At 40.4% G+C, this 27,529-nt stretch overlaps 2 protein-coding genes across 5 annotated transcripts in view; one reads left to right on the top strand and one right to left on the bottom strand.

The window, feature by feature from the left end:
- The window catches only part of PITRM1 (pitrilysin metallopeptidase 1), a 28,207-nt gene extending 2,801 nt beyond the window's left edge, over nt 1-25,406 (top strand). The window contains exons 7-27 of one of the 2 annotated variants that reach the window (XM_039549444.1): nt 313-473; nt 1,706-1,832; nt 2,528-2,616; nt 3,141-3,269; nt 5,142-5,255; nt 5,652-5,748; nt 9,706-9,840; nt 12,453-12,591; nt 13,981-14,097; nt 15,172-15,304; nt 16,012-16,132; nt 16,903-16,979; nt 17,290-17,455; nt 17,579-17,679; nt 18,639-18,759; nt 19,541-19,612; nt 20,680-20,792; nt 21,268-21,393; nt 22,619-22,764; nt 24,354-24,456; nt 24,927-25,406. In XM_039549444.1, coding sequence (XP_039405378.1) covers nt 313-473; nt 1,706-1,832; nt 2,528-2,616; nt 3,141-3,269; nt 5,142-5,255; nt 5,652-5,748; nt 9,706-9,840; nt 12,453-12,591; nt 13,981-14,097; nt 15,172-15,304; nt 16,012-16,132; nt 16,903-16,979; nt 17,290-17,455; nt 17,579-17,679; nt 18,639-18,759; nt 19,541-19,612; nt 20,680-20,792; nt 21,268-21,393; nt 22,619-22,764; nt 24,354-24,456; nt 24,927-25,020 — 2,481 coding nt within the window. In that variant the 3' untranslated portion in view covers nt 25,021-25,406. The remainder of the gene's footprint in view (nt 1-312; nt 474-1,705; nt 1,833-2,527; nt 2,617-3,140; nt 3,270-5,141; nt 5,256-5,651; nt 5,749-9,705; nt 9,841-12,452; nt 12,592-13,980; nt 14,098-15,171; nt 15,305-16,011; nt 16,133-16,902; nt 16,980-17,289; nt 17,456-17,578; nt 17,680-18,638; nt 18,760-19,540; nt 19,613-20,679; nt 20,793-21,267; nt 21,394-22,618; nt 22,765-24,353; nt 24,457-24,926) is intronic. The other variant, XM_020584266.1, reaches the window with a different exon arrangement.
- A 603-nt stretch (nt 25,407-26,009) lies between these two features.
- The window catches only part of LOC104686451 (phosphofructokinase, platelet), a 43,253-nt gene continuing 41,733 nt past the window's right edge, over nt 26,010-27,529 (bottom strand). Inside the window, exons 21-23 of one of the 3 annotated variants that reach the window (XM_010394880.2) lie at nt 27,406-27,411; nt 26,995-27,100; nt 26,010-26,544 (exon numbers count right to left, since the gene is read on the bottom strand). In XM_010394880.2, the coding sequence (XP_010393182.1) occupies nt 26,394-26,544; nt 26,995-27,100; nt 27,406-27,411 (263 nt within the window). In that variant the 3' untranslated portion in view covers nt 26,010-26,393. The remainder of the gene's footprint in view (nt 26,545-26,994; nt 27,101-27,405; nt 27,412-27,529) is intronic. The other 2 variants (XM_019283149.2, XM_010394881.2) reach the window with 2 other exon arrangements.

The raw sequence follows: 27,529 nt of genomic DNA, 5'->3' as shown, positions 1-27,529 counted from the left end.
CCTGTTCCTCCTTCTGAAAATTTAAGTCCTCAGTAAAGTCAACAGTGTTGCATAGATTTTTTTTTTTTTTTTTTAAGTTAGCCTGTCAAAAGTTTGTTTATGTATAAACAAGCACCTTGTTAATGGATTTATTGTAAAATGTTCTCTTACATTACCATGGAAACATAGGTAGTTCTGTTAAAGTACATGGGACTGCATGCTTATGTGAAGAGATTGTGTAAGTTAGAGCTCTGAGGTCTTGTTACTGAATGCCTTTTGTCTTTAAAATGTGTTTTGGTGGCTTTCAGTGAAGTGTAGTGTTTTCCTATTAAGACAGATAATGAGAGGATATTTGCACAGCACATGCAGAATAAAATCCTTCCTGATCACACTTACGGTGTAATTTCTGGTGGAGATCCATTATGTATTCCTGACCTTACATGGGAGCAGCTTAAGCAGTTCCATGCCACACATTATCATCCAAGCAATTCCAGGTATGTAAATTGGTGACTAACTTCCTAGGTTATTGAGTTAGTGCTTTGTTTGTATTTTTGTGAGGAGAAAACCAGCAGCACAATGTTTTTATCCACATGGCCAGCAATAAAGATAATCTGTGCCCTACAGCAGCTAAAACAGCATGGAAGCAAGGAATTTTTATTCTAGGAAGAGCAGTGAAGAGTGAATTGAAAGCAGGAAAGAAAGGTGGCTAGTTTCTAAGGTGTATCTGTTTGCTTGATCATGAATATGTGTTTTGGAGATTTTTGATTGATCTGAACTCATATGAGCTGGGGGAAAGGGAGAATACTAGTAAGTATTTAGCCATAATGTTAGGGAGTTAAGATAAAAGTGGCGCAGATGAAGCTAAGTCCTCTTTGAAGTAACACAGATTAAGTTAGAAGTTACAAATGAATGATTTCATTTCCTCCTGCATCACATATTACTGTGATTACACATAAATAAGTAATTTGATTCAGGTACTGATCTAGTTGGTATTAATAAGGTATTCAAACTGGAAGTCAATTTGAAAGTTATGTGCAGGGAAATAATTGTTTCTTCTATACTAATTTTGTGGCCAGTCTGTTACTCTGATTAATTCACTTGTGGAACATCAGCTTGTGTCATAACAGTGAATTTACAATCCGCTGATTTTTCTCATCATTCCAAGTATTCTGCTGTACTTGTGTTGAGATTTTAATCAGGGGAGGACATTTTCCTGAGGCATACCTTGTGCTCATATTTGGCCCAGTGGAAGTCCTGTAGGTACAGGAATGTGGTGAAGTGAGCCACGGAACCCAGCCATGTTTTATAGGCATACAAAACCTAGGACATGGATCACTGTATTTTATACTTAAAGTGTGAGGTCTGTAAGAATTTTGTCTTCTGAAACTTAGGAGCACAGGGTTTCTGGCTTCAATGACTAATTTTTTTTTTCTGGAGCATTGTATGTTCCTGCAACTGAACAAATTTGAATATAATAAAACCGAATGTAGTGAAAATAATAAGGTGTTTCATGGCCCACAGGCTGAGAAATTTGTATCAGGAGATCTGAGTTTTATATACGTCGCAGATTGTAAGACCCCTAGGTTGAAGACCACCAAACTATGTTCCGCTCCAGATGTAACAGAATTACTAGAAAGCACATGAAATTCAGAGTATAATATAAGTAGCTACTATAAATTTCATAATAAATCAGATGCTTAATCCCAATATTTTATTTGAAATGCAGGTTTTTCACTTATGGTAATTTTCCACTGGAGCAACATCTGAAGCAAATACATGAGGAAGCATTGGTAAAATTTGAAAGAATTGAATCAAATACTGACATCCCAAAACAGAAACTCTGGGCAAAGCCTGTAAGTATAAAAAAAACACACTAAAAACACTAAACCAAAAAAACCCCGGATTAGAGTTTTAACCCAACCTGCTGGAGTAACTCTTTTGTTTAGAATTGTGTAAATGATCTGAAGTATTTTTATTTTTCATTACAGTGGGGAAAAACTACAGTTACTTTTGAGTTTCAGTAATGTAATGATTGCCTGCAGTTGTTTGGTTTTTTTTTATTTGCAGTTTTCAAGTCCCTTGTCATTTGAAGCGCTGAAGAACTTATTAATGGAAAGCATTCAGGGCTAACGAAAGAAATACTAAGACTTAGTGTCAGGAAATATGCTTTCTGATGGTATCTAATCTTCCAAACATTGGTGTCAAAAATAGTTCTCATGTTCTCTCCCTCCCCTTTCCTCCTTTTCCTCCATGGTTGTCCAGAAGTGTAAACATTTATTTGAAAAACATCTCAGAATGTTATTTATGGCCAGACTTTATTCAGCCTCTCCTATATTGTCCACTTTTAAAAATTGAGATACCACTCAGATTTTTCAAGATGTCCTGTATTTGTGTATTTGGATCAATATGGATCTTGAATTTACTCATGAGAATGTGTAAAATTATTTTTAATCATTGGAAAGATGATGCTGTGAAGATGCAAGCAGTCATTTTTTTGTTTGTAACTTCTGCTCTGAGTTTAGTGTGTATCCTTTATTATACTTTATAGAGAGAACACAGGGTAACATGTGGCTTAGACTCCTTTGCTGCCGATCCTTCCAAGCAGACCACTGTCAGTGTCAGCTACTTGTTGACAGAGTAAGTATATCAAAATGAAATTCTAAATAAAAGGTTCATTTTAGATCTTTAAGCAAGGTGCAGGCATGTTGCTTGTCTCCAATCCCTCGTGATAAATGTCATCTTTAAGGGAAATAATGCCGTGGAAAAATATACAAATCTTGCTTTAGTAAATAAAAGTTTAATTGCTTAACAGAATTTGCTTTAGCAGACAAAAGGAAAATCAGGTGTTACTTTACAGAACTGTTCAGTGGATGAGACATTTGAACATCGTCTTTCTTTTAATGTTCTGCCATGTGCAGTCTGTTCTGTATGACCTAATACTAACTTACTCCCCTTGCAGCCCATTTTGAATTGCTTTCCTGGTAGTTATAAAAAGTGGAAGACACAGAGCCCTCCTAGTTCCCTAAGGTCTGATGCAGGGTTCATAGGTGACAATTATTTCTCCCTTGCTTCCTCTGCCTTTGTTTTCTAGTTCTTTTGAAATGGACTCAGTGATACTGGGTGTCACGTATGGTTTTTAAGAACTAATAGTTTTTCTTCAGTATTACAGACACTTTTGAAACGTTCACCCTAAGCCTGTTGTCTTCACTGTTGGTTGATGGGCCAAATTCTCCTTTTTACAAAGCCTTAATTGAGTCTGGAGTTGGTACAGATTTTTCTCCTGATGTTGGGTAAGATTCACATTTCATCACTATAAGCAATACAGAAAAGCTAAAAAACACTATTAAGTTGGAAGAACTCATCTCTCATACAGGCAATTTACACCAGAATATCTTATTTTAATATTAAAACATCTTAAGAGTTTCTCCAGGTGAACTGTAAAGTATTCTCAAATGTAACTTTTGGCTTGTCAGAGTACTTATTAGCTAAGTTGGTTTAATCAAAGTTGTATTGTTTGCAGCTTACGAACTATAAAAAAAGGGTTAGATGGAATAAAACATGGAATACCTTCAGTGCCTTAATTTACTTGGGTTTTTCATCCTGGACATGAAGTATTGCTCAGAAGAGTTTGCGAGCTCTGTTCTGTACCGTGTTGCTTTTTTTGCTTTAATTCTATGGTGCAGTAGTAGGTAGGTTTGTCAGAAATGCCCCTTTGTGTAATTAGGTGCTGTTAACTTGCCATCAGCTCAGTACAGAAGGGTGTTTCAGCTGACACTTGCTCAAACTGCAGCTCTCAGCCCTTGCTCAAACTCCAGCTCCCAGCCCACCTCCTGAGCGCACTTTGCGCTGCAGGCTGAGCATGGGCGCATTGTCCACACCAAACTTGGGCTCAGCTGCTCATCACGTTTTTCCTTTTTTGTCAGCACAAAGAAAGAAGTGCCTTAAGAAGGCATGATTCCTCTGACTGATTTTTAGACTTGAGGATGACAAAAATCATGCCTTTCTTTCCAGTGACTCTCTCAAGTGTTCGAGTGGGAAACATTATTATGCTCACCTGTGATTTTAGTGTCTTACTCTGCCTGGCTGAACTTCCTTTACATGAAGTAATTGGCTTCCTGCAAGTCCTGTCTCATGCATGCCAGTGCCATGTAGATGTCTTAATATTCCAGAGCATGGCAGTAGAAATCCATCTTTAGACACTGACGTAGAGATTGTTGTATTTTTTGTCTTACGGGCCTCTTCCCGGTTAGCTGGATTGATATGTGGTTGAACTGTTGTCTTGGGGTGACTTCATGATGTGTATCTCTCTTTATTTCCCCTTATGAAAAAGAACAGATTTTGTGGGGTTTGGTGCCTAGCCAGCTTCAAACCATGACAATTGTTCAGTGAGCTGGCTTTTATTTGCCTTAGTGACTGTACTGATGAATCTACAAGAATAAGTTTGAGTCCAGAGATGAGTATTGCAGAATCCAATGCCTGAGCCTGCCATTGAATTCGTTGTGATTTTTAGACATGGAATTGTGGTTGTTTATGAGTGGATGACCACCTATTGCTTTTTTGTTAGCTTTGGTTTGAACTGCAGGGTGTTCTGTATTTCTGCAAGTGCCAATTTGTCTCTAAAGATGAGCTCTTGTGATTGACCCTTGCCTGACAGCTTGGACACAATTGTCTTTATGCTTGTAATTTTTTTTTAATACAGTTGATAATAATTGCAGCAAATATGGAAAACTTCACTTTAACCACTTTGCAAATACTGCTTTAGAAGTACCAGTCCACTCACCTTAAGCAGAAAGTATGTTTGCTGTTACATGCAGCTAAAATTTTCACCTTAAGAAGAGAGACTTCTTTACCTGAAAGAAATTACAGATGAATGGGAAGATGAACAGAAAATACTAGCTTTACTTTGTAGCTGTTTTTCTTAAACCATATGCTGTATGTTTTCTTAATAGTGGCTACTAGTACTGAAATTGAACAAAAAATGCTTTTAAGTTCCATTTCTTGCCTATTTGGTAATTATTTTACTTTCTATCTAGCTTTTAAAATCTTGTGTGTGTGTGTGTGTATGTGGAAATGGCAGGTTTTTCCCCTTCTCTTGCCTTTGTTGGTAGCTTTAATGCTTAAGTTTTAGTACTTGTCACGGAGCTGGGTGTGTTTTATTCTAGGTTTAATGGCTCAACAAGAGAAGCTTATTTCAGTGTGGGTCTACAGGGTATTGCTGAAAGAGACATTGATACTGTGAAACAGATAATTGATAGAACAGTCGATGAAGTTATTGAGTGAGTAATGCTGAATTTTTAAGAATACTCTTAGTTAATGTAATAATATGTAGGCATGTAATAATACAGACTTGCATATAATAACATGCCTTAAAAATCTAGTTATATTATAATAAAGGCACCAAATATTACTGTTCAATACTCTTTAAACTTGCATCTGCTGCTTCCTTTATTGTAGCTTATTCTCATCAGCATAACTTTCAGAAGATAAATGATGTTAGTTCAGTTTCTCTAAATGACACAACATAAGATTATTTCATATCAATTTAATTCAGTGTGAAAGACATTATTTTGTAATGCTTCCTTTATCGATATAATAATTCATTTTCGTAACTTCACTTAAAGTGGTCAGTGTTAATGGATATGATTTTGTTCTCTCATCACTCCTTCCCAAAGGAAAGGATTTGAGGAAGACAGGATTGAAGCTCTACTTCACAAAATTGAAATACAGTTGAAGCATCAGTCTACAAGTTTTGGACTTGCCCTGACATCTGTAAGTCTGTGTGTGTTTTTTTTTAAGAAGGGTTTAAAAAAAAAATCTACTACCTATGTATTTATAAAATATGGGGTCATTTGTAGGCTCTTGATATGTAAAACTTTCCACTTAAGGGCTCTTCTTTGTCATACTGTGTACATTATTTCTTCTTTTCAGCAGCTGTCAGACTGTCTGTGGACTTCTCACTGTACGAGTTAATCAGGCAGTGAGCCTGTTGTCTTTGCCTGAATAGCAGCTTTGATTGCAGTTGCACTGGTTACTTCTGTGAGGGGCATATCATACTGGCTCTGGGAACTGTGTGTTTTGGCTAGATGCCTGTGTATTTTCTAAAAGCCAAATAGGACTGTATTTTTCTATGGACTTTAGGATTGTACTGCTTAAGTTAATTTCTAGATTCACAAGGGAAAATGTACACTAATGCAGTTCTTGGCCTCAAATTTTGATACCAAACTGTTACAAAAAACACATTACACAGCAGAAGGTTGTGTCTTGAAGAAGTCTGCAAGTCATATTTGGAATAAGTGAGGTGTAGTATTTGCAGTCACTGTGGAAATCAGGGTCTCCTGGAGCCACTCATTCTTTAATCTCCTCTGCTTCTTTCTGCTCTGCAGCAACCTCAGTTGCTTGGTGGCTCTTCTGCTTTCTGTCTCTTAGGTGATGCAGATTCTTTGCATGAGCAGGATTTCATGCCTAGTTATATACAGTTAGGCAAAGAAGCAGAGCCCTCGAGTAACTGGAGATTTGTAAATGGAAGAGCACAAACAAAAGCTGTTTCAAATCAGATTGCCATGCAGCCAAATAGGCAAATTGTGGATATTTAAGTGCCTGTCATGTTCATGGTAGATCTGGGAAAATAGGCCTGACTTTGATAACCAGTACTTTCTGGTATGTCTTCAGTTATTGGGAGTAATTCTGTCTGATGAAATATTTATGCATATAACTTTATCTTTCAACGTATTTAAGTCCTGAAGTTGATTAAACTGCTATGCCTTCATTCTGGAACAGAAAGCTCTTAAATACTTCTTGCTTTTAAACACCAGTCTTGCAGCATTTAGTGTTAATACTCCCACAGAGGAGAGTTGTGTTTCAGTTTGTTTCTCTGAAGTCATGTTTCAGAAGTTGACTTCGAAGAGGGCCTGAAAGGGACCTAGTTATAACTAAAGTGATCACAGAATCATAGAAAGGTTTGGGTTGGAAGGGACCTTTGAAGGTAATCCAGTTCCAACCTCCCTGCTATAAGCAGGGCAATCATTCACTAGATCCAGTTACTCAGAGAACTTTTGACATGTCCTCAGACACTTCCAGGGAATGGGGCACCCACAGCTTCTGTCAGGAACCTGTTCCACTGTCTCACCACCCTCATAGTGAAGAATTTCTTCTTTATGTCCAATCTAAATCTGCCCTCTTTCAACTTAAAACTGTTGCTGCTTGTCCTGTCTGGACAGGGTGTGGTAAAAAGTCTCTCTTCACATAAGCCCCCTTCTTACATTGAAAGGCTCCAATAAAGTCTCTCCAAAGCCACGTCCTTCTCCAGGTTTAACAACCCCAAGTCTCTCAGCCTGTCTTTGTAGGAGAGGTGTTCCAGCCCTTTGATCATGTCTGTGGTCCTCCTCTGGATCTCCTCTAACAGGTCAATGTCTGTCTGGCACTGCAGGCCCCAGAGCTGGATGTAGTACTTCAGGTGGGGTCTGATGGGAGTGGAGTAGAGGGGACAGAATCACCTCCCTCCCCTTGCTGGCCCTGATTCTTTGGTGCATCCCAGGACACAGTCTGTTCTCTGGGCTGTGAGCACACATTGTGGTCTCATTTCCAATTTCCCATCTACCAATATCCCCAAGCCCTTCACTGCAGGTCTGCTTTCAAATCTTAAACCATGCAATTTGTACTGATTATTGGTCATTGCCCCAGCCCCGGTGCAGGCCCCTTGCACTTGGCCTTGTTGAACTTCATGTTGTTCTTGTGGGTGCACCCCTCAAGCCTGTCCAGGTCCCTCTGGATTGCATCCCTACCTTCCAGAGTGTCTACCACATGTCTCAGCTTGGTGTCATCTGCAAACCTTCTGGGTGTGCCCTCACTGCCACTGGCTGTGTAAGTAATAAAGGTGTTGAATAATACTGGACCCAGTACAGACCCCTGAGGGACAGACAGCACTTGTTACTGATCTCCCTTTGGATGCTGGCCATGGAAATGCAACTGCTTGCATGTCACTATCCAGCCAATTCCTTATCTGTCCAATAGTCCATCCATCAAGCCCTATCTCTCCAGTCTAGTGATGAAGGATATTGTGTGGGACTGTCAAAGGTCCTGTGAAAGTCAAGACAGGAGTCATCAGTGTTGATATTAGGAAAAAGCTGTTCATGAGAGGGCGGTCAAATGTTGGAACAAGCTCTCCCAGGTGTCTGGGATAGAGTTAAATCTCTTCTGGTGGCTGGAAGGGGGCTGTGTTCCTGGTTTGTGCTGATAACGCGGGTGTTTTCAGTACTGCTCAGTGTTGGCACAGTGTTGAGGCCTTCTCTGCTTCTCACTTAACCCCACTCCACCAGCTGGGAGGAGACACGAGGGGACAGCTGACCCCAAATGACCCAAAGGATGTCCCACACCATGCTCAGCAGTAAGAGCTGAGGGAAGAAGAAACGAGGGGATGTTTGGAGTGATGGTGTTTGTCTTCCCAAGTCATCGTTATGTGTGATGGAGCCCTGCTGTCCTGGGGACGGTGAACATCTGCCTGCCCCTGGGAAGAAGGGAACGAATTCCTGTGTTTGCTCTGCTTGCGCACAGCTTTTGCTTTACCTGTTAAAGTGCATTTATTTCAACACGAGTTCCTTTACTTTGACCCTTCTGATCCTCCCCCATATCCTGCTGTGAGAGCAGGGAGTGAGTGGCTGTGTGGAGCTGAGCTGCCAGCTAGGGATGAGCTGTGACACCAAAGAAGTGGTCTTGGCCCCAAGCCTGCGAGTGTTCAAGAACTGCTTGGACAATGCTCTTAGATGTGTGGTTAAACTTTAAAGTTGCCCACTGAGAACCAGCACTGAATTGTTGTAATGACCCCACAGAAGCCTCAAATAAAGATTGAATACTTTTATTTCAAGGGAACTTGAAATACTCAAGCATGTTATAAAAGTAAACTATTTTTTGTATCATATTAGGGAGTTTCCACAGAATAGATAAAAATAGTTATTATTAAAAAATGCTGAAGGCTTATGATACCTGCTTGTAATTAAACAGGTAAGAAAAGAGAAGGTGGGTTTGACAGTTAGAGGCTTTTTTTTTTTTCATATGTCTTGGGATTTTTATACTTAGCTTTGGTTTTGGTTCTTTTCCCCATTCATACAGAGTAGAAATGGAGGAGCTTTTGTTATCTTACACTTGTGGTTTTGGAGCACTTTTGATAGGAACTTGAGCAAAGTTTATAGTCTGAAATTAGAGAATAAAAGAAATGTCCTGGGGATATTTCTGGTTATTTAGTATTTTCTTTCTCCAAAGTCCCATCTGTTTTACTATGTTTTACATAGTTTACATGTTTGAGTCACCTTCCTATAAATCATTTCATCTAGCTGATATAAGACTGTAATATATATGTACTGCTTTGCTTCTACCACCTGTTTCTGTTTTCCTTCTTTCTTGAGCTGAAAAATTAATTTTAAATGTGAGGGAGTAAAGAACACTACAGTATGTTTCCAGATATACACATGTATGCAAAAAAAAGTAATAATGAAAAAATGGTGGTTTGGTATGATGAAATTAGAGGCAGGAATGGAGAGAACAGGACACAGGAGATGGTGGAATAGAACCTTATTCTGAACAGTGTTTTTCCCCCTACACCTGCATTAGCACTGCTCATTCTGTGTCTGCTAGTCAAGTATAAGCGATAAGGTGCTTTTGGAACACAGATGCTGTCAGCTAGAGAAATGCAGGTGGATTGTCCTGCTTATCTAATTCTTCTTTCCTGTTCAGTACATAGCATCGTGTTGGAATCAAGATGGGGATCCAGTGGAGCTTCTGAAGATTGCAGATAAAGTCTCTCGGTTCAGGCAGTGTCTTAAAGAAAATCCCAGATTTCTTCAAGAAAAAGTTAAAACGTACTTCAAGGTAGGCCAGCTTACGGAAAGTTATCTCGTATTAATTTTTAAATCACAGTTTAGTATTTGAAGTTAAACTGAAGGCTAGTTTTTTATTACCATATTGCCTGTTTCTAGGTGTAGATTGAACAGGGGCACATTGAAGTGAAGCGTGTTAATTCTGAATGGTTCAAGTGAAAACTTTTCGAAGTGGAAAAAAAAAATCTGGTTGGCACAGGCCGCTGTGACTGGAAAAGGAACAGCACTGGGCCTCCCTGAGTGTCTGCTGTAGGTCTGGAAACCTCTAGGGTTCCAACCTATGGCTCAAGATCCTCAGGAGGGGCTGTCAGGCCACCACACACAAGCTCGCTATCCCCAGAGCGATGTTGAGCAGGATCACAAGCGACTGAATCCCCAGCTCACTAACCGAAGGCTGAGAGATTGAGAGGGGTCCTTTGCACGGGTTCCAAAGGGTTTTGTTCCTCAGAGGGTCCAGGTACAAAAGGCATTAACAAGGGAGGGTCCAGGGGTTTTATAGGGATACAGTTCACCAATCAGGTTTGGGCAAAGGGGAGGAGAGACTAAAAACTGACTAATCTGGGGGAAGGTGGGAGGGAGCAGGGAGAGAGGGACCAATGGGGGTATTGAAGAATGAAGAACTTTCTAGAACATATACATATTCAACAGGGTGATACATATTAAAGAACATATGCATAAAACGGGGAAACTATTACATAACAGGGCAAGGGATTGTGGGTGCTCATCATAACTCTGGGGGAGAGTTTAGACCTCTGAACCAGCCCACCAGGTACTCAGGGCTGCATTCCATCCCTGTGGCTCACCTGCCACTTGAGTGGTAGCAGCAACTGCTGCCACATCTGGTAGGGCATTTGGAACCACACTGGATAGAAAACTAATTAAATGCTGATATTTTACCAAACTGTGATTCCTGATGCACATAGGTGTTTCCTGATGAGAAGTTCAAATGTGAACAGAGAATTACAGACCTAGTTGTGTGTTCTTTAATATTGACATTACAAGGTATATCGCTTTTTTCTTGCAAAGGGTTTGGTTACAAGTAAGATTGTCTTGGTTCTCCTCATGTTCATTGAATTGCTGTCTGAATTTTGCTGTCAGTGCCAATTATTTTCTGCTCTTTTTCTTGTTTTCATCTCCATATGTTCTTCGGGAGTTTTTGCAGAAATAAAAAAAAGCAGTAAAGGCATTTTAACGCTTAATTGTTCTGAAGCCTTGAATTAGTTAATGCCAGAAAAAAAAATCCAGTGATAGCAGTGCAAAAGTGGTGTGGGTTTTTTGTTGGTTTTGTTTGTTTCGTTGGCTTTGTTTTGTTTGTTTGCTTTTTTTGGTGGGTTTTTGTTTGGGGTTCTTTTTTCCTAATCAACTTGCTTGAGTTGTTTTGAAAGGCAGATTTATTATAAGCAACTGTCACCCTGACTGGAGTAAGTCTTGGTTCTAATATACTCAAAAGTAAAAAGAGACAGTGGCATCAATTGAAATCAGTTTTCCTAAAGGCTTTCCTAGTGTCTGGAGGTAGTAGGGAGCTGTTAAAGTTTTGGCTTCTGTAGGGAAGAAAGGCAGGTGCAGTATTTTTATGCATTTTCTTTACTGTACAGTTCTGTTGAGGGGGCTGAGGCAAAGGCATAACCTGGTGGGAAGTGATGAGAATAGCTGGATGTTCGTACATCATAAGATTATGCACTGTTGTACCTTGTGCTGGGAAATTATTAAAGCAGGCAGCAGGGAGCAAGGGAGAGAATGCCATTCACCCTGCCTGTTTTACTATGGCTGGTTAATTTTGCATTTCCCTCTTTAACTCTGTAGTCAGGTTTCTACAGTCTTTTCACACAGGCACGGGGAGATAAGATCATAAAACAGAATCTGATTACAGATTACCATTGTCCCAAATTGTTGGCAGTGTCTGTCAGTGGCAGATGTTGCTGTTTGACTCCTACATTGAAATGGGCAGTTTTTCAGGTCGCTGTCTTTTGACTGGCCTCCCTTTCCTGTTAAGGAAAATGGAAGCTGCTTGAGTAATTTTGATATTAAGATTCCACAGTCTGGTATAAACAAGAATTCAACAGCAGTTGTGACTCTTGCATAATGCCTGGAGTTCTGTGGCAGCAAGGCTGATGTGGAAAGCATTTCTGAGCAGGATAAGGCATGCACATTTTACATCATATGGGATCTCTGTGCACTCAAGCTTGGGCAGGTTGAAAGAGGTGTTTAATCAAACCCTCCTGCATTTAACAAAATTGCCCATCTTAGAACACTCTCCAGATAAAACTTAGAGCATGTAGCTCTGTAGCATTATGTACAGTTGTTTAACCTTGATTTAATTAAACTAATGAGTACTGTGTGCTGTTGAGGGACTCTGACTCCAGAATGAAACTTTGCAGAAGGCTGTTGGTGCTTGTTCTTGTGGTGAGCTGCCTCTTCCCCACCCATGCAGCATCTTCTCCTGTATGAAACCAAGGGTTCAGTCTGTGTGGTTGGGATACTTTTGATAACCTATAAGCCAAATGATGCACAGGCTGTTTTATTCCTGCTGATGGAGCAAAAATCTAAGGCAAGGAAGTTGCCCTCAGAATTAATAATGCTTTGTTTTGGGATGTATTTCTGCAGGATAATCCGCACAGATTGACTCTGTCAATGAGCCCGGAGGAAGACTACCATGATAAACAAGCTAAAATGGAAGCAGAAAAGCTGGAAAAAAAGGTCAATGCACTTTCTGAGGAAGAAAAAACCCAAATATTTGAAAAAGGTTAACTTGCTTTTTCACTTTTTTATTCGTATAACAGTTTTTTAGCTGGAGTATCTTAAATTCTCAGGCACTCTCCATCATTTGCTCTGAAAGGGATGGGGTTTTTTTATTGAAAATTTGTGTACATGTGTTACAGGGCTGTGCAGTGCTTACACTACAGTGTATGACTGGTATATTCCATTAGTTTTAACACTAAAAAATGGAATGATCATTGTTTTCATTAGGGCAGAAGAAAGGAAGTTGTTTTAAAATACCAATCTACTTATGCTTTCCCATGTTAACTTGCACTAACTGGAAGATGAATTCAGAGAATCCCAGAATGGGTCAGATTGGAAGGGACTGCAGTGGGTCATCTCCCTGCTCAGGCAGGCACATACCAGAGCACATGGCACAGGAGGCTGCCAGAGGGTTCTGGAATATCTCCAGTGAGGAAGACTCCACAGCCTCTCTGGATAATCTGTTCTGGTGTTTGGTCATGGGGCAGTAAAAGTTCTTCTGCCTGTTCAGTTGGAACATTTTTGTGCATCAGTTTCTGCCCATTGCTTCCTGTCCTTTTGCTCAGCACCACCAAGCAGAGCCTGGCCCATCCTCTTGGCACCCTCCCTTTAGATACTTACATAGCATTGTGTACCTTGAAGCTGTTAATTTATTGGCATGAGGTCTGCTTCATGCTCCTGTAAAACTTACATTTTGTAGTTATATTTCTTACATTTTCTGGTTAAAAAGCCAACTATAAAAGTAGTGCTGTGTTTAACTTACTCTGGAGAATAACTTACACTTGAAAACCGTGGGCAGTCATCTAATTTTGTTACAGCAGTGTCTAGTAACAGAAATCCTCCAAGAATGTGGCGTTAATCTTCTGAAGCTTTGGTGTGTGACAGGAGATAGGGGAGCATGAAATCAGAGGAGGCTTTCTACTTACAGAGATAAATTGGAGAGTACTCAGAAGTGACCAGCTAGTATCTGAAAGGCTGAAATGTGAAAGTAATCACAACAATTCAGCTGCATCAGTGTTCTTACAGAGCACTTGAGTAAGAACTGGAGCAGACTGGGTTAGAAAGAAGCTTCTTATCTGCCAGGTCTGGGTCGATGGTTGCAGAACTGAGTGACAGGACAGATAGACAGGTGTCACTTCTTCAAAGATTAAATTACATGTTACTGTAAACAGGTTGTGAAGAGGGGATTGGAAAGAGAATCTGACAAGAGTGTTCTGTTTGCTGTTGTTACATGATAATCTGCAGAATTTGCTTTAGTAGAATATTTGCAAAATTGCAGATAGAAACTTGACTCTTGAGTTTTTCTGGTCTGCATCATCTCAGTAGGTTTTAGGTTTTGACAGCACTTTCACTACAAGCTGAAAATGACAATTTGGTATTCTCTCCTTACTAGGTTTGGAATTAATTGCTCTTCAAAGCAAACCTCAGGATACCTCTTGTCTCCCAGCTTTAAAAGTGTCTGACATCGAGCCCAAAATCCCCTTCACTGTGCTGGAGACAGCGCTCACAGGTTTGTCTGTGTCCCAGAGAGCAGCACTATTGGGCTGTTCCCTGGCTGCTGGCCCAGCTGTGGCCCCTTGCCCAGTACATGATGGACTGGCTTTGTGGCCCATAGCTGCTCCTTTTCCTCCAGCCCAGCCCCTCTGGGCAGACACGGCTGTGGATCCGCAGGCCCATCGCTTCCGAGGGGCAGCATGGAGCAGCCTCCCGGCCTTCCCAGGGCTGGCAGGAGCTCCTGATGGCAGCTCCCTGCTGCAGGCACACTTCCACCTTGCCCTGCAGTCAGAGGAGTCTCTAGGAGGCTCTTGAGCAATCTCCCCACTTTCCAAAGGCTTACCCAGGTTGCAGAACTCCCGGCAGCTGGTGCAGCAAGCCTTCCTTACTGCAGTCCCTACGCATTTTTTGCAGAATATTATGTACAGGAGCCATGGGGGGGAAGAAAAAGTTACTGTCATTCCTCATAACTTCAGTGCAAGTTTTTCCCTGCTTTGCTAGGGTTTTCCCCATGGATTGATAGGACATGGTAGATCTGAATTTCGTTAGGTTCTGTCAAAATTTTGTAGGTAAATACCATTCTTCAATATATTTCTAACAGACATTTTTCTTCAAAAATTACCAGCAAGTGTCAAGACTGTATAATTCTGATGCAAAAAATCACCTGGTTTTGTGAAAATTATAACATATATTCTAATGTCCTGGCTTAGGAAGAGTATACAGTGCAAGAAGCTGCTCTCCTCAGCTTTTGAAGTGATGAAGGCAAAAATAAGAGGGAAAAACTTCTTGACTTGTTCAGAAGCAAATTACTACTTTTTTTATTTGAGTGTTACCTCTAAAATACGACCTCTGTTAGAAGAATTCTCTTTTCAAATTGTCCAGGTGTCCATTACCTTACCACGGACGGAAGCAATAAAACCCCTTTGGTCCACTGTTCAGTATAATGTGCAAAATTTAAACAAGTACTGGCTCTGAAACACCAACAGAAAATCATTCTTAATGGGAAGTTCTCGTAAGAAATCCTTTTGCTTTTGTGTTTTTGTACTAGGAAGCTGCTGGTTATTCTTTGCTTTTGTTTTTTTATCCCTAGCTGATGAAATTCCTATCCAGTACTGTGCTCAGCCAACCAATGGGGTGGTTTATTTCCGAGCTGTTTCCAGCTTGAACACACTTCCTGAGGAGCTCAAACCATATGTGCCACTCTTCTGCAATGTCATTACCAAGTGAGAGATTTACTTTCTTACAAGCTGAAGCAACAGGCTGTAATACAGCTTGCCAAAATACTAATATTGCCTTTAATAATTCCAGCATCTGTTCGTAATATAAAAGGGAAATGATGATAAGTTGGTTTCCTGCAGAAAATTGTCTTCTTTATTCCCCAGAGTTGCCAAATTGTTTCCCTTTCTCATTCACTCTCTGCATTGCCTTTTTGCCCAGTGTCAACACAAGCGTTCCCTCAACAGATTGGAAAATTTCTATAAATGAAAAATAGCCTAGCAGAGATTAAAGTTTTCACTTGAAAAGACTTCTGGTCCAGTTTTGCCATGTGGGGACAGAAACAGTGACCCCATCACAGGGGAAAGAGGAGCAAAGAGCAGAACAAGTGACCTGGGCTTGGAGGAATGTGTTGTTTTTATTGATGAGAACAGCTTATGTGATGTTGTTAATGTAGTTCATATGGATGTTGGTAGCAAGCCTGCATGTAAAGCATGCTTTTTAATACAGCATTTTAAATTAACAGGATGCCCTTATTGAAAAGCTTGGTGGAAAGCATTTATAAGGCATGAAGTATTATGTTTGCTTGATAATGGCCCAAATTGTTTAGTTGCTAAATTAGTATTGTCCTAAACAGACTACTTTACAAATGCTACATGGATTTTGGTTTTGGTATACACTTTGAAAAGGGAAACAAATCTCTTGTTTTTCTCAGGATGGGATGTGGAGCCCTTGATTACAGGGAACAAGCCCAGAAAATAGAACTAAAAACAGGTGGTATGTCTGTCAGCCCACATATCATTCCAGATGATTCACACCTGGATGTGTATGAACAGGTAAATTAATCATAACCTTGCAGATGTTACATTTGCAGTAACAATTGTGTAGTTAAGGGTCAGTCCAGGCTTCCAGGGAGAGGGTCAAGCTAATGTGCATTGAAAACTCTGTGTATGAAAGGACTCCTGCCTTTTTGGTAAGATATAAATTAGATAATTACAGTAACTTAGTACTTTGTGTTAAGGGGAGTGTTTGATGTGGGTGTTCTATCTAAGGCAGTGCTTCACTAGCATCTGTCACCATATTTTTGAGTGCTCCAAAATATTTTGGAAGCAGAGGGCAGAATGGTGTAGTGTTGCACTCAGATATTGCTGTTGATGTGTTACATCACTGTTTGCAGCATCATTAAATCTATGTGTTGGGCATAACAGTTCTGGCAGTATTTCTTGGGATTTTCTCAGACTTGCTGGGGGTCTGCTCCCTATGGATCCTGGAGTTAAATTACGGGGATTCCCTGGAGAAAGGTGCACCCCAGAACAGAACTTGTACTTAATGGGAAAAAATGTGAAATTTTGTTTCTCAACTGCTGCTTTCTGTTGAGAAAAAGGAATTGAGGAGTAGCCAGGCTTGCTTTGCTAGAAGAGCAGTCACATCTAATGTCTGCTCTGATTTCAGTAGCACAGCCTGCATTAGAGTGATTTTGTGATGTGTAGCATTAGGTTGGCATCATTACATCACTTCCATGAAAAGTTCCTGTGCGTTTCTTGGGCCAATGCTGTGGTTGTCTTGTGTGAAGTGTTTTTTGTGTTTTGTTTATTTTTTCCTTCAGGGTGTGCTCTTTTCATCTCTGTGCTTGGATAGAAATCTGCCAGACATGATGCATTTATGGAGTGAAATATTTAACAAGTACAGTACATTGGGTTTTGTTTGTTTGTGGGTTTGCATGTGTTTTGGGGTTCTCTTTTTCACTCTTCCCCCAACTATTCTCCTCTTCTTAGATATCCTATTTTGGGATTTATTTTCATGATTCTATCTCTAATGTCTTTCTTTTCTGTCTTTTCTCTTACGTATTGCATCAAGAGCATGACTATATAGTGGATTAAATGGACAACCAAAAGTTTAAAAGCACTTTGTTGAACTCGGGATGATGAATGCTTCAGTATAATAAATTGCATTGGTGTCCTTTTGCATGAGACCTGCTTCTATTCTTTTTCAGCCCAAGATTTGATGAGGAAGAACATTTCAGAGTGCTGGTTAAGAAGACTGCCCAGGAGCTGTCAAATGGCATTCCAGATTGTGGGCATTTATATGCCTCTATTAGAGCCAGCAAAAACCTTACACCTTCTGGAGAGCTGCAGGAGATGTTCAGTGGAATGGATCAGGTGAGAAGTTAATAATGCCCTTCAGCAAGGTCCAAATCCTTGACTGTGGAGTTACAGGCTGGTTTTTGTTAATTCTTCCTGTTGCTTTAGTCTGTGGTCTTTCTGCCTTCCCTTTGTGCACAGGTGAAGTTGATGAAGAGAATAGCAGAAATGTCTGATATTAAACCAATACTACGTAAACTGCCACGCATTAAGAAGTATTTATTAAATAGTGACAACATCAGGTGAGTTCCAGCTAAAAAGAAAAGGGGCATTTTGGTTAAAGAGGGACCACGGCCTGTGAATGTGCTTTTCTCAGTGCATCTCATGGTGTACTGGGGTTTTGTGAAATGGGATGTCTGTGGAAAAACTACACAAATGTTAATTTAAATTCCCCTTGCTTACAGAGTGGTAGCTATGCTAGCTCATTTTGTTCAGTTTTTAAATGGTATGAGAGACTTAGAGCAAATTTCATAGGTGACTGTTGTACCCAAAGCTTGTAAGTGATCTGTGCAGTTTTACAAAAATAGTCAAAAATCTGCCTTTTTTTGCCCCTTCAAGGTGCTCATTAGACAAATACTGTTACATTGTGTTGTAACAGTTGAATATAGTTTGGTTTTGGTTTTTGTTTTGCTCCTAAAAGGAAAGCAGTGACATTCTGAAACCTGCTTGATGCATATATTGGAAAAAGTAGAGATCACATTAAGGTGTTTAATGTCAGATGCATTAGTTCCATAAATGGGTCTGTTTGAAGTGACAGAAGTTGCAAAATTTTGTTTTTTGAAGTACAAAATGATAAATGAAATTATGTAAATGTCTGTACTGTTCAAAACTGTGGTAGGGCTGCCACTACAGAGAGGCTACAGAGGGCATTATTTTCCTTCAGAGACATTTTTATTTGCAAAACTGAGCTAGTCCTGTCTTGTGCACCAAAGTGGTTTGACAGCTACTGCTCAGCTTTGGTCTGAAAGTGTTCTAGGTCAAGCAAAAGAAAAGCAATTGGACTGTAATTTTTTTTCTTTTTCATATCAGATGCTAGATTGAGTATTTTGCCTTTCTCTCTGTTAATGATTGTCAGCAATCACTGACCTAACATTCTGATGATTTAATAGAAAATGTTTGGAAAGACAAAGTGGTACAAATTATAAAAGACTCTCTGAAAACACAAAACCATATTTAAAAACTTGATACATATTTTTGACAGATGTTCAGTGAATGCAGCACCTCAGCAGATACCAGAAGCATCCAAAGAAATAGAGAAATTTCTAAAGGGCATAGCTAAAAGTAAAAAAGAGCGAAAACCTGTTCGTCCCCATGTGATTGAGGTGAGAAATTGTCATTTGTGATTAGGGCATCAAATACAGTTGGCCTGATAGTGTCAATACCATTGTGCCACCAAAAGTTTGACCTCAGATACTGTGTCCATACAAAGATGTCTGAAGAAATCTGGCAGTCATCTCTGTGCTCAGCTGCTCTGTGTTTTGCCATGGACTGTGTTCACTGCAGTGAGTGGACAACAGAAATGCTGTAGGTCAGCTGTTAAGCCTTACTCTGGGGTTACTGCTTTGGCGTGGGATGCGGAAAAAGATCTTCTTCCTTCCCCTGTTGCATAAAACTGTAACTTCTTTTTTAGCTGAGCTTTAGTTGAAATGTTGGCCAAAAGCAAATAGGGCATGATGTGCAGTTCCTCAGTTGCATAGGAATTTGGTTTGTTATCATGGTGTTCAGGACATTTGGCACAAAATATGCTTGGTTCAGTGGAGTTGACAAAGGACCTGCTCTGTCACTATGCAGATCTGTCTTAATTTCTGATGAGACTGGAATAAGGTCCCAGTTCCCCACCCATGAGTGAAATGATAGTTTGTAACTTTATGGGCCTCCTTTAATGTGGCTCTTGATGTCTCTCAGTGCCAGATTACTCTTGGAGGGAAGTTAATTTGGCAGTTGTGTCAGAAATATAAAGAAGTAATTTAATACCTTGTTTATGTTTGTGAAGGCGTGGTTTGATGATTGCCTTAAACAAGTTTGAGTGGAAGGGGTTGCATTTGTGGTAGTCTTGGTCTAAATTGTTAAATCATCTTTTAATATGAGGTCTCTCTCTCGTAGAAATCTTCAGAAGTGAAACCTGTGGGAAGTGAAATGGTTACTGGTTTGCAGATCACAAGGAAATTAGTTAATGTAAGTACATTATTGGTGGGGGATATCGGTATTTCTGGGCTGTTGTTGATGTAATGGTCCATCTTAAGCTGTTACAGAAGCACAGCACTGAAACATAATTCATGCCCTTCAGTTCCACAACTGACCATCAAACTTAATCAGTTCCAGTTAGTCTCTTCCTTTCCTTGGTCCCCTCTCTAAATGATTCTGAATGTGAATGACACCTGACAGAAGAGAATTAGTGAAAATGAGATCTGTATTTGGCTACAGGAAAGAAAAGTACACCATGAGCTCTCCTTTTAGAAGAGAGGGGCAGGGAGAGCTCAGCCCAGGTTTTGCCTGCTGACCAGTGCTGTAAATACACTGCTCTGCTTGGCCCAGCCAGCCAGAGTTGTGTGAGGGGCTGGGGATGGGGTTTCTGAATTTAAGAAAGGATGGGAAGCTCTGAAACGGCGCCACTGGAGGTGTGTAAGGGTCTGCTTGTGCTTAAGTGAGCACACCAGCAGATGTATGTGTGGAAGAGGCAAAGGAATGAGCTCTGCAGAGGCCCAGAGACATGAAGAGGAGTGCAAGTTTGGAAGTGGGGTTGTAATGAAGAATTGAGTCTATTGCAGGGGGTGTTTGAGCAGGAATTTATACTACAGCTGCTGTCATAGTCTACTTTTTTCTGACTCTGTTTTCAATGTCTAGAACTTAGTAGATGGATTGGGATACGATGTGGTGACCATGTTATGTGTGTGACACAAGTGGAGAGTTATGAACACGTGTTTCAATCAAAGTAAATCCATGGCCAAATCCAGACTCCTTGGTAATGATTCAGAATACATAGCACTGAGAAGTGGGGCTGCAAGGATGGGTAGCTGATGTATAGTGTCCCTCTCCTGTAGTTTTCCAAGGCAGTTCTTTGTATTGAATTGCTGGTACAGGCACAAGCAAAATGCCACTGGTTGCAGGGTAGGATAAGTGGCAGCTTTAGCATTTGTGTGTCTGTATGTTTGGCAGAATTTCGTGGCTCTCAGAAAAGAGAGTTCTCAGATGGATAAATAGTCTCCTCTGCTAACTGTGGCAATAATGTGTTCTTCTCTTAGGATCCTACTTTCAAGCCATGCCAGATGAAGACCCATTTTGTGCTTCCCTTCCCAGTGAACTATATTGGGGAGTGCATTCGAACAGTTCCCTACACAGCTGCAGACTATGCCAGGTGGGAAGCGAAACATCAGGGAGCTTCTCTGTGCACTGCGCAGCACAAAACAAAATGGAAAGGGTTGGGCTGACTGAAGAAAATGGAGTGTTGGTAGAAAATGATTTGCAGCACATTTGTCACAAAATCTTTATGAAGCAACTGTTGCATGGCTGGGCCCAGAGAAGCCCTGTAAAGGCTGAGATAAAGTAATGAGGGGCTGCTATCCCCTACCTTGGAATAAACAGCCCTGCCTACTTGGATATGTCCTGAGTTGACGGTCCTACTGTATGTAACAAAGTTTAGTGCTGCTCTTACAGTGATGTGATGTTATTCAGCTATTACTAAATACTGAGTATTGCTATCATTAGTGTTGTGGATTGTAAGAAGCAATGCATTGCAAATGGGGATCTGAGTGAGCTTTAGAGGTAGTTGAGACTATTACTGTTTTCCAGTTCACTTCACATCTTTGCTGCTTCTATTTCTTTCGTTCCAGCCTTCGAGTTCTTGCACGGTTGATGACAGCTAAGTTCCTACATACAGAAATCAGAGAGAAAGGAGGGGCCTATGGTGGAGGTGCTAAACTTAGTCACAGTGGCATATTCACATTCTACTCCTACAGGTAACAGTGGGTTTGTTCTCGATGGCTGAGGGGACCACTGACTGCATTTGGATGTGTCTTATTCTTGACTCGTTGTAGCAGTCTTTCAAGAAGTGAAATAAAAGGGATGAAATTAAATGATTCAGTGCTGATGAAGTTAGATTGCCTAATGAACCCATCCTTGCTTTCTCTTGTTTGTGTCCTTGGGAAAGCTTAATTTATCTCTGCTGGTAGCAACCACTGCTGCACCTCTGCACTTTGGTGTTTACTGTCTCAGTATCAGATTTATGTAAAACTGGCTTTCACTTGTTTATTTCTGGGTTAAGGAGGCCCTAAAAGAAGGAAATTCAAGACTACTCTAAATTTGAGACCATGAAGTAGAATAGTGATGTTCCCTAAGGTTCTGAGTTTGAAAGTATGCAGCTTCCTTCAGCGACTGGCTGAAATCATCAGAGATTCAGCAGAAAGCATTGCTGGTGATGAACTAGAACTGCTTGATCCTTTTTTTCTATTCCTCTTCTTTGCCAGTCCAGAACAGTTACCTCATATTTGGCATACCAAGGCACTTTCAGATGAAATTTGAACTGGAGGTATTGTAGTTGCAATTCTCACTAGAAGTGTTGTGTGGATGGAGTCCTGGCTTCAGTCGTTTTCCTAGCCCAAAGGTAGCCTGGCACAGTGCTTGGTCACGATTCCTAACTGAGGTTTGAGCAGCCTGGCCTTTCTGTGAAGCTTCAACATGGTAGGACTTGTCCTGGCAGTAGTCCTTAACTTGCCAGTAGTAGTTAACCTGTGGCACCTGTTTTACAGAGAGTAAAAACAGGTGTGGCAAGAAAAGCAACTGAGAGAAGATAGGGCATATCATAAATATTCCTGGGGTGGGCAGTAATGGCAGTGCTGCTTTCTGAGCCCACTGTGAGCAGTGCTGGCTTACCTGACCTGCTCCTTTTACACCACTTCTCTCTACACCCTCTTGGAACTACTTATAGGCAGCTGAACTTCTGCACCTGTGTATCTAAAATTCCAAATCTGCTTGGTTTGTAACGCTATTTTCTTCTGGAAAAGAAATACAAAACCAAACACCAAAACCTCTTTTTGTACAAAAAAGAAGTTTATAATTCGTTTTTTCCCATGTATGTTTGTATGATGCATAGTAAATTATAAATGAAGTGAGAACAAAGGAATTTTAGTTTTTCATTTTGTAAGACTGAAGTAATTAATTTTTATGTTTCCTTTTTCTTCTAAGAGACCCAAATTCGTTAGCCACTTTGAAAACATTTGAAAAAGCAGTTGAATGGGCCAAATCTGGAGAATTCACACAGCAAGATATTGATGAAGCTAAACTAGCAGTGTTTGCTGCTGTGGATGCACCAATAGCTCCTTCAGATAAAGGTACCTTCTCATCATCCTCCCAGGGCTGTCAATGTTTATTTACTTTCTAGTTTACATTTAAAGGGAAGAAAATAGTTTGCTAAACCATGTCAGATGGTAAAATTTGTGTTTGGCAGATGAGAGATAATGGCAGTTTCAATGAATCAGTTGGTTCCTGTTGCTCCCTTTCAGAAACACCTCATGCACTCAGGCTCTGCTGAAGTTTTGTGTTCATACTGCTCTTCTGCATCAGATGGAGGTAGATTGAGGAAATTACTTTGGGTTTGGAAAGCGTTAAATGCAGACAGATGAAAAGAAATACTGGTCTTCTGATTCAGAAAGAGCTGAGGGATTGTTTCCTGACTGAAGCAGGCATAATTGACTGTGAATGTCACTAGCCTTTTGTGCTTATGTTCTCTGAAGAAGTTAAAGCACAGAAGGCTGTCTGCTGGGATGGAGGGTGTTATCTTCTTTGCAGATCTGCACACTCATGATGCCTTGGTAGTATTTTCACATCTTTTCAGCTTACTGATATGTAGCTTTGCTTTCCTCACTTCCTTATCTCCCTCATTCTCAGCTGAATTTCAGTCCAAAACTTGCCCTGATAAATTTGTTTCCTTCCTATACACAAAGGAATTACAAGGTTAAGACCAGCATTATTTTAAAATGTGCTTGTAGTAACACTGACTTTTTAATCAAGAACACTTCAAATGAAGCTGACTTTTACCTGACAGAATCTGGTTTTGGTCTGGGTAGTTAAAAAGCAATCAGTGTGAGGTGCACATGAGTGCAGTGCCTGCCTGCTGGGTGTTGGTGTCAGTGAGGGATGACAAATACTCTTTGGCATTTGAACACAGATCTTAACAGAGCACTGAATAGGAGAGCTTTGTTCCAGAGGCCTGGGAACTGGTGCAAGGAACACCTTCATCCTTTTGAGTCACTGGGCCCTGCATATGGATATGAAAACCTTACCTGGCTGGGAAGTCAGCCCTGCCTTGGGCAGGAGGTTGGACTAGTTGACCCAAGTCCTCCCAGCCACCTTTATTTCCCTGACAAGCAGCTTTTCTATTACTATTTTGGAGTTCTCTGGTTGTTCAACAAGCCATTATATTAATTTTAGTATTAAAATGCTGTAGGCAAGTATTTCAACAAAAGCATTAAAGCATTTGTGTGCAGATTTCTGTGTGTAGTACAAGAAGGTGATCAAACCTTCACATTGCACATATATGATTGGAAATCAAAGTTCTAAAAATAGAAGGTTCATGAAATACAGTTTGTTTAAAAAGTTGTTAGAAAGAACCCCCACTCTTCAGAATGAATTACATCTAGATTTCCTGGACCACCATTATGTTCAGATTTTTGACAAACTAAATCATTTGCCAAAATAATTTGGTTTTTTCCTAAATAGGAAACTGTTACTACCTCACCCTGGTTTTAACTTAAAATGCTTGATTCAGTTGGATATTCTCTCAGAACAATGGTTTGATGGTAGTCTGTCTCTATTCCTTTCCAGCACATGTTCCTATTGTAGTTTGCTCTTACTCCTGCATGTCACTGGGACAGATTCCAGTGCACCAGTGCAGTGTGTGGTTTTGTCCTCTTTTTTGTAGGAATGGGTCATTTCTTATATGGGATTTCAGATGAAATGAAGCAGTTGCACAGAGAACAACTTTTTGCTGTCAACAGTGCTAACCTGGTTGATGTATCAAACAAGTAAGCCTGTGCTCAGTTGTCATATTTAAGTCACTGGATTTCTTCCCTTGGCCTTTCTTACTAGTTTCAGCATTTTCTTCTGTAACCTAGAAAAGGATATGTTAATTATATGCTGCTTATTGCATGTTTAGCAGATGTAACTCCCTCCTACACTCTGAATTTGTGGGAGATTAGGTTTGATTTACTTCTGAAAGGTCCAGAAACTGTCTGGAGCATGAGTACACTCACTGTATGAGCTGGTTCTACTCCACTTGTAGCATTCTGAATTCCACTGTAAATGTAAGAATTCCAGTATGGCCAAGTACAGGGTTAAGGAGAGACTGTTGTGATGACTGGGCAAAACAGAAGCTGTATGTAGCAAAGGACGCTCTTCCTGAGATGGGAGTATTTTTAACCTGTATAGGAGAGCTATGGTTAACTGAATGTAGCAGCTTCTCACTTGTTCATGGATTTTCTTTTTTTTTCCCAAGGTACCTTGCAGTTGGGAAGAGCACTCGTGGTCAAGCTGTACTTGGCCCAGAAAATGCAGATATCACCAAAGATCCCTCATGGGTCAAACGATGACTTTGCAGCTGAACATTCACAGAAAACAAGCCAATCTCTGTGACTACAGCATTAGGGGTTTTTTAGTAACTTTTAGCAGTGCTATGGTCCAGCTGCAGTACTCATTGCTGTTTTTTAACAGTGTTCACCAAACCAGTTAGAAGCTCCCCTTCTCAGATAACGATGTGAAACATTTTCTAACCATACAGTATTTGAGAGCAAGAATTACATGCTCTGCATGGCAAAGACAGACCTTAATCTTATACTGAAGCCTCATTCTTCCAATTGCACATGGATACTATATAAATGAAATATTTTTGTATATGGAAAAGTCTAGTTTTAAATGGTGTTTTGTTTGAAATCATGTCTGCAGTTGGATAAATAAAGAACTGTCTCTCATACTGACAGATGTCATTCTGTGGTGTGGTAATTCCAGCTGTCTTTGCATAAGCCTGAGCAGTCTGTGACAGTACATTCCACCAAGCTGAGAGTGCAGTGGGCGAATCCCTATTCTATATAAAGTTCAGTTCAGCTTGACAGTTGGGCAACATCCAGTCAGATTTCAGTATGTCATGACTTAGTATTTACCTACCTTGTTGTCATGGTCCAGGTAACATAAACTGGCATGAGAAAACATTTTTGGCTGTTTGTCAGCCTCATTACCCTTTTTCATCAGTATGGGAGGGGGGTGTTAACAATCTTAAAAAAAGCTCTGATAAAAAGGAAAGATGAAGCAAGGGCCAGGTTACACCCTTCTGAATCTCAAGTTGCTAAAGTTACTCCTCCCCCTTCCCAAATCCAAGAACTGGTTTTATCATTCCTGTACAAGGAGAAAGGATTCCAACTCCTAGCCTAATCCTGAAGCAGCAATGAGAAACACTTGCCCTGGTGTGCCTACTTTCTGCAGGGTTAGGGAAGGAAAAGGAGTGTTTCTTTTTTCCTTCACTGGTTTGTACAGAGAATCCTGAAAGTGCTATTCCCCCAGTTGTTTAAAAGCAAATGAACACACGTGATGTTTGCAACAGTATTTTATTTCACTTCAGAAACATTAAGCACATCCTGTAACTCAACACAAAAACTAGCCATCTACACTTATTTTTGGGGTGTAAGTACTCTGAAACAAAGTGCAGTAGATGAGTAACTTACGGAGTGCATAGAACGGTGTTGCACTTGCTTGTTAAAGGGCAGTATCAGTAACTGGTGTTTTCCATTAGATGCAAGGGTTTGTTTCAAACATACACACAAACAGGACAAAATCTGTGTGACAGCTGAACGTCTTGTTTCACGTAAAGTGCTGGAACAATAATTTAAATGTTACAAAACAAAGCTGTAACAATTCTAAAGCATTGTTACTCACAATGTGCATCTATGACAACAATCTAAATGTGGTGTGTTTAGATGGCTCCAGTCTCAGCCTCCTTTGGGAGCATGGCCACGTGTTCCAGCTGGCCTGAGTCTGACACATCGTAGCTGGTCTTGTACTTGGCCAGGATCTTCATCAGTGGTCGCAGCTTCAGCCACCACTGCTCCTTGGGAATCCTGTGTCTGTGGGGGAAAACAGGGAGGTGAGATACATGTGGGATCAGGCACTGCCTTCCTGAGACGATGTAAATGCTGACCCAAAATGAGGAGAATCAAGGACACACAGTCCCAAAGGAATGAACAGATCTTACTGGAAGGTGTTAAACATAATACCTAATTTGGGACAAAAATGCTGCCCCACTGAACTGAAACAGAAGTAATTCTAGGCATCAGGGCAAAGGCAATCACATGAAAGTTACTTAACAGGACAGCAGAGTCCCAGACTTCACCAAGAGACTCTGAAGTGTAAGGAGGATGAAGTAAAAGCACAAAGGAAACACAGAGAAGTGAACAATCCAAGTGGAGCTGGGAGAATGCAGGCCCAAGGCAAAAGCAGTAAGGTGGGGGGAAGTGTTGGAAGTGGTGCAAGGCAAGCTGTGGTGAGGTGTTCACCACCAGGGAGTGCACACGTACATGAAGTCTGTTTCACTCTTGAGCTCAGCCACGGGTTGAAAAACGAGGTTGCGTCTCCGCATTCCCAGCAAACAGACTGAGTCATCGGTATTGGCAAATACTTTTCCTAAAAAGAACGAAGTAATTCAGCATCTTTCTTACATGTATAAGGGCAAATACAATTTTTCTGTAATTAAGCTGAATCGAAAACTTACAGTAGCTTAATTTCAGCTACTGATTATTTAACAGAATGATAAAACATCAAATTAGTGCTTTAATAGGGTTAGATCTTCACTTTTTAGCTTAACTTTGGTGATTAGCAATGAAATTGTAGTGCAATTAAGCAACAAAAGGATTGAATTTTAGCATCCAGTTCTAGCTTAGATTTTAGGAAACAGTGCTTTTCAGAAATTCCCAAAGAAGACATATTACCTTCTTCTGTCTCCCATGAAGGCAGCATGAAACAAAAAAGAACAGATGTAACTATACAAGCATCAATTCCTGCATGCATGAAAACCTGCAGTCACACTGGCTATTTTGTTTAAGAGGATGATAA

This window comes from Corvus cornix, chromosome 2 (genome assembly GCF_000738735.6).
Source record: "Corvus cornix cornix isolate S_Up_H32 chromosome 2, ASM73873v5, whole genome shotgun sequence".
Classification (NCBI taxonomy): domain Eukaryota; kingdom Metazoa; phylum Chordata; class Aves; order Passeriformes; family Corvidae; genus Corvus; species Corvus cornix.
Note: the sequence above shows the minus strand (reverse complement) of the source record. Positions and strands in the feature narration are given on the sequence as shown.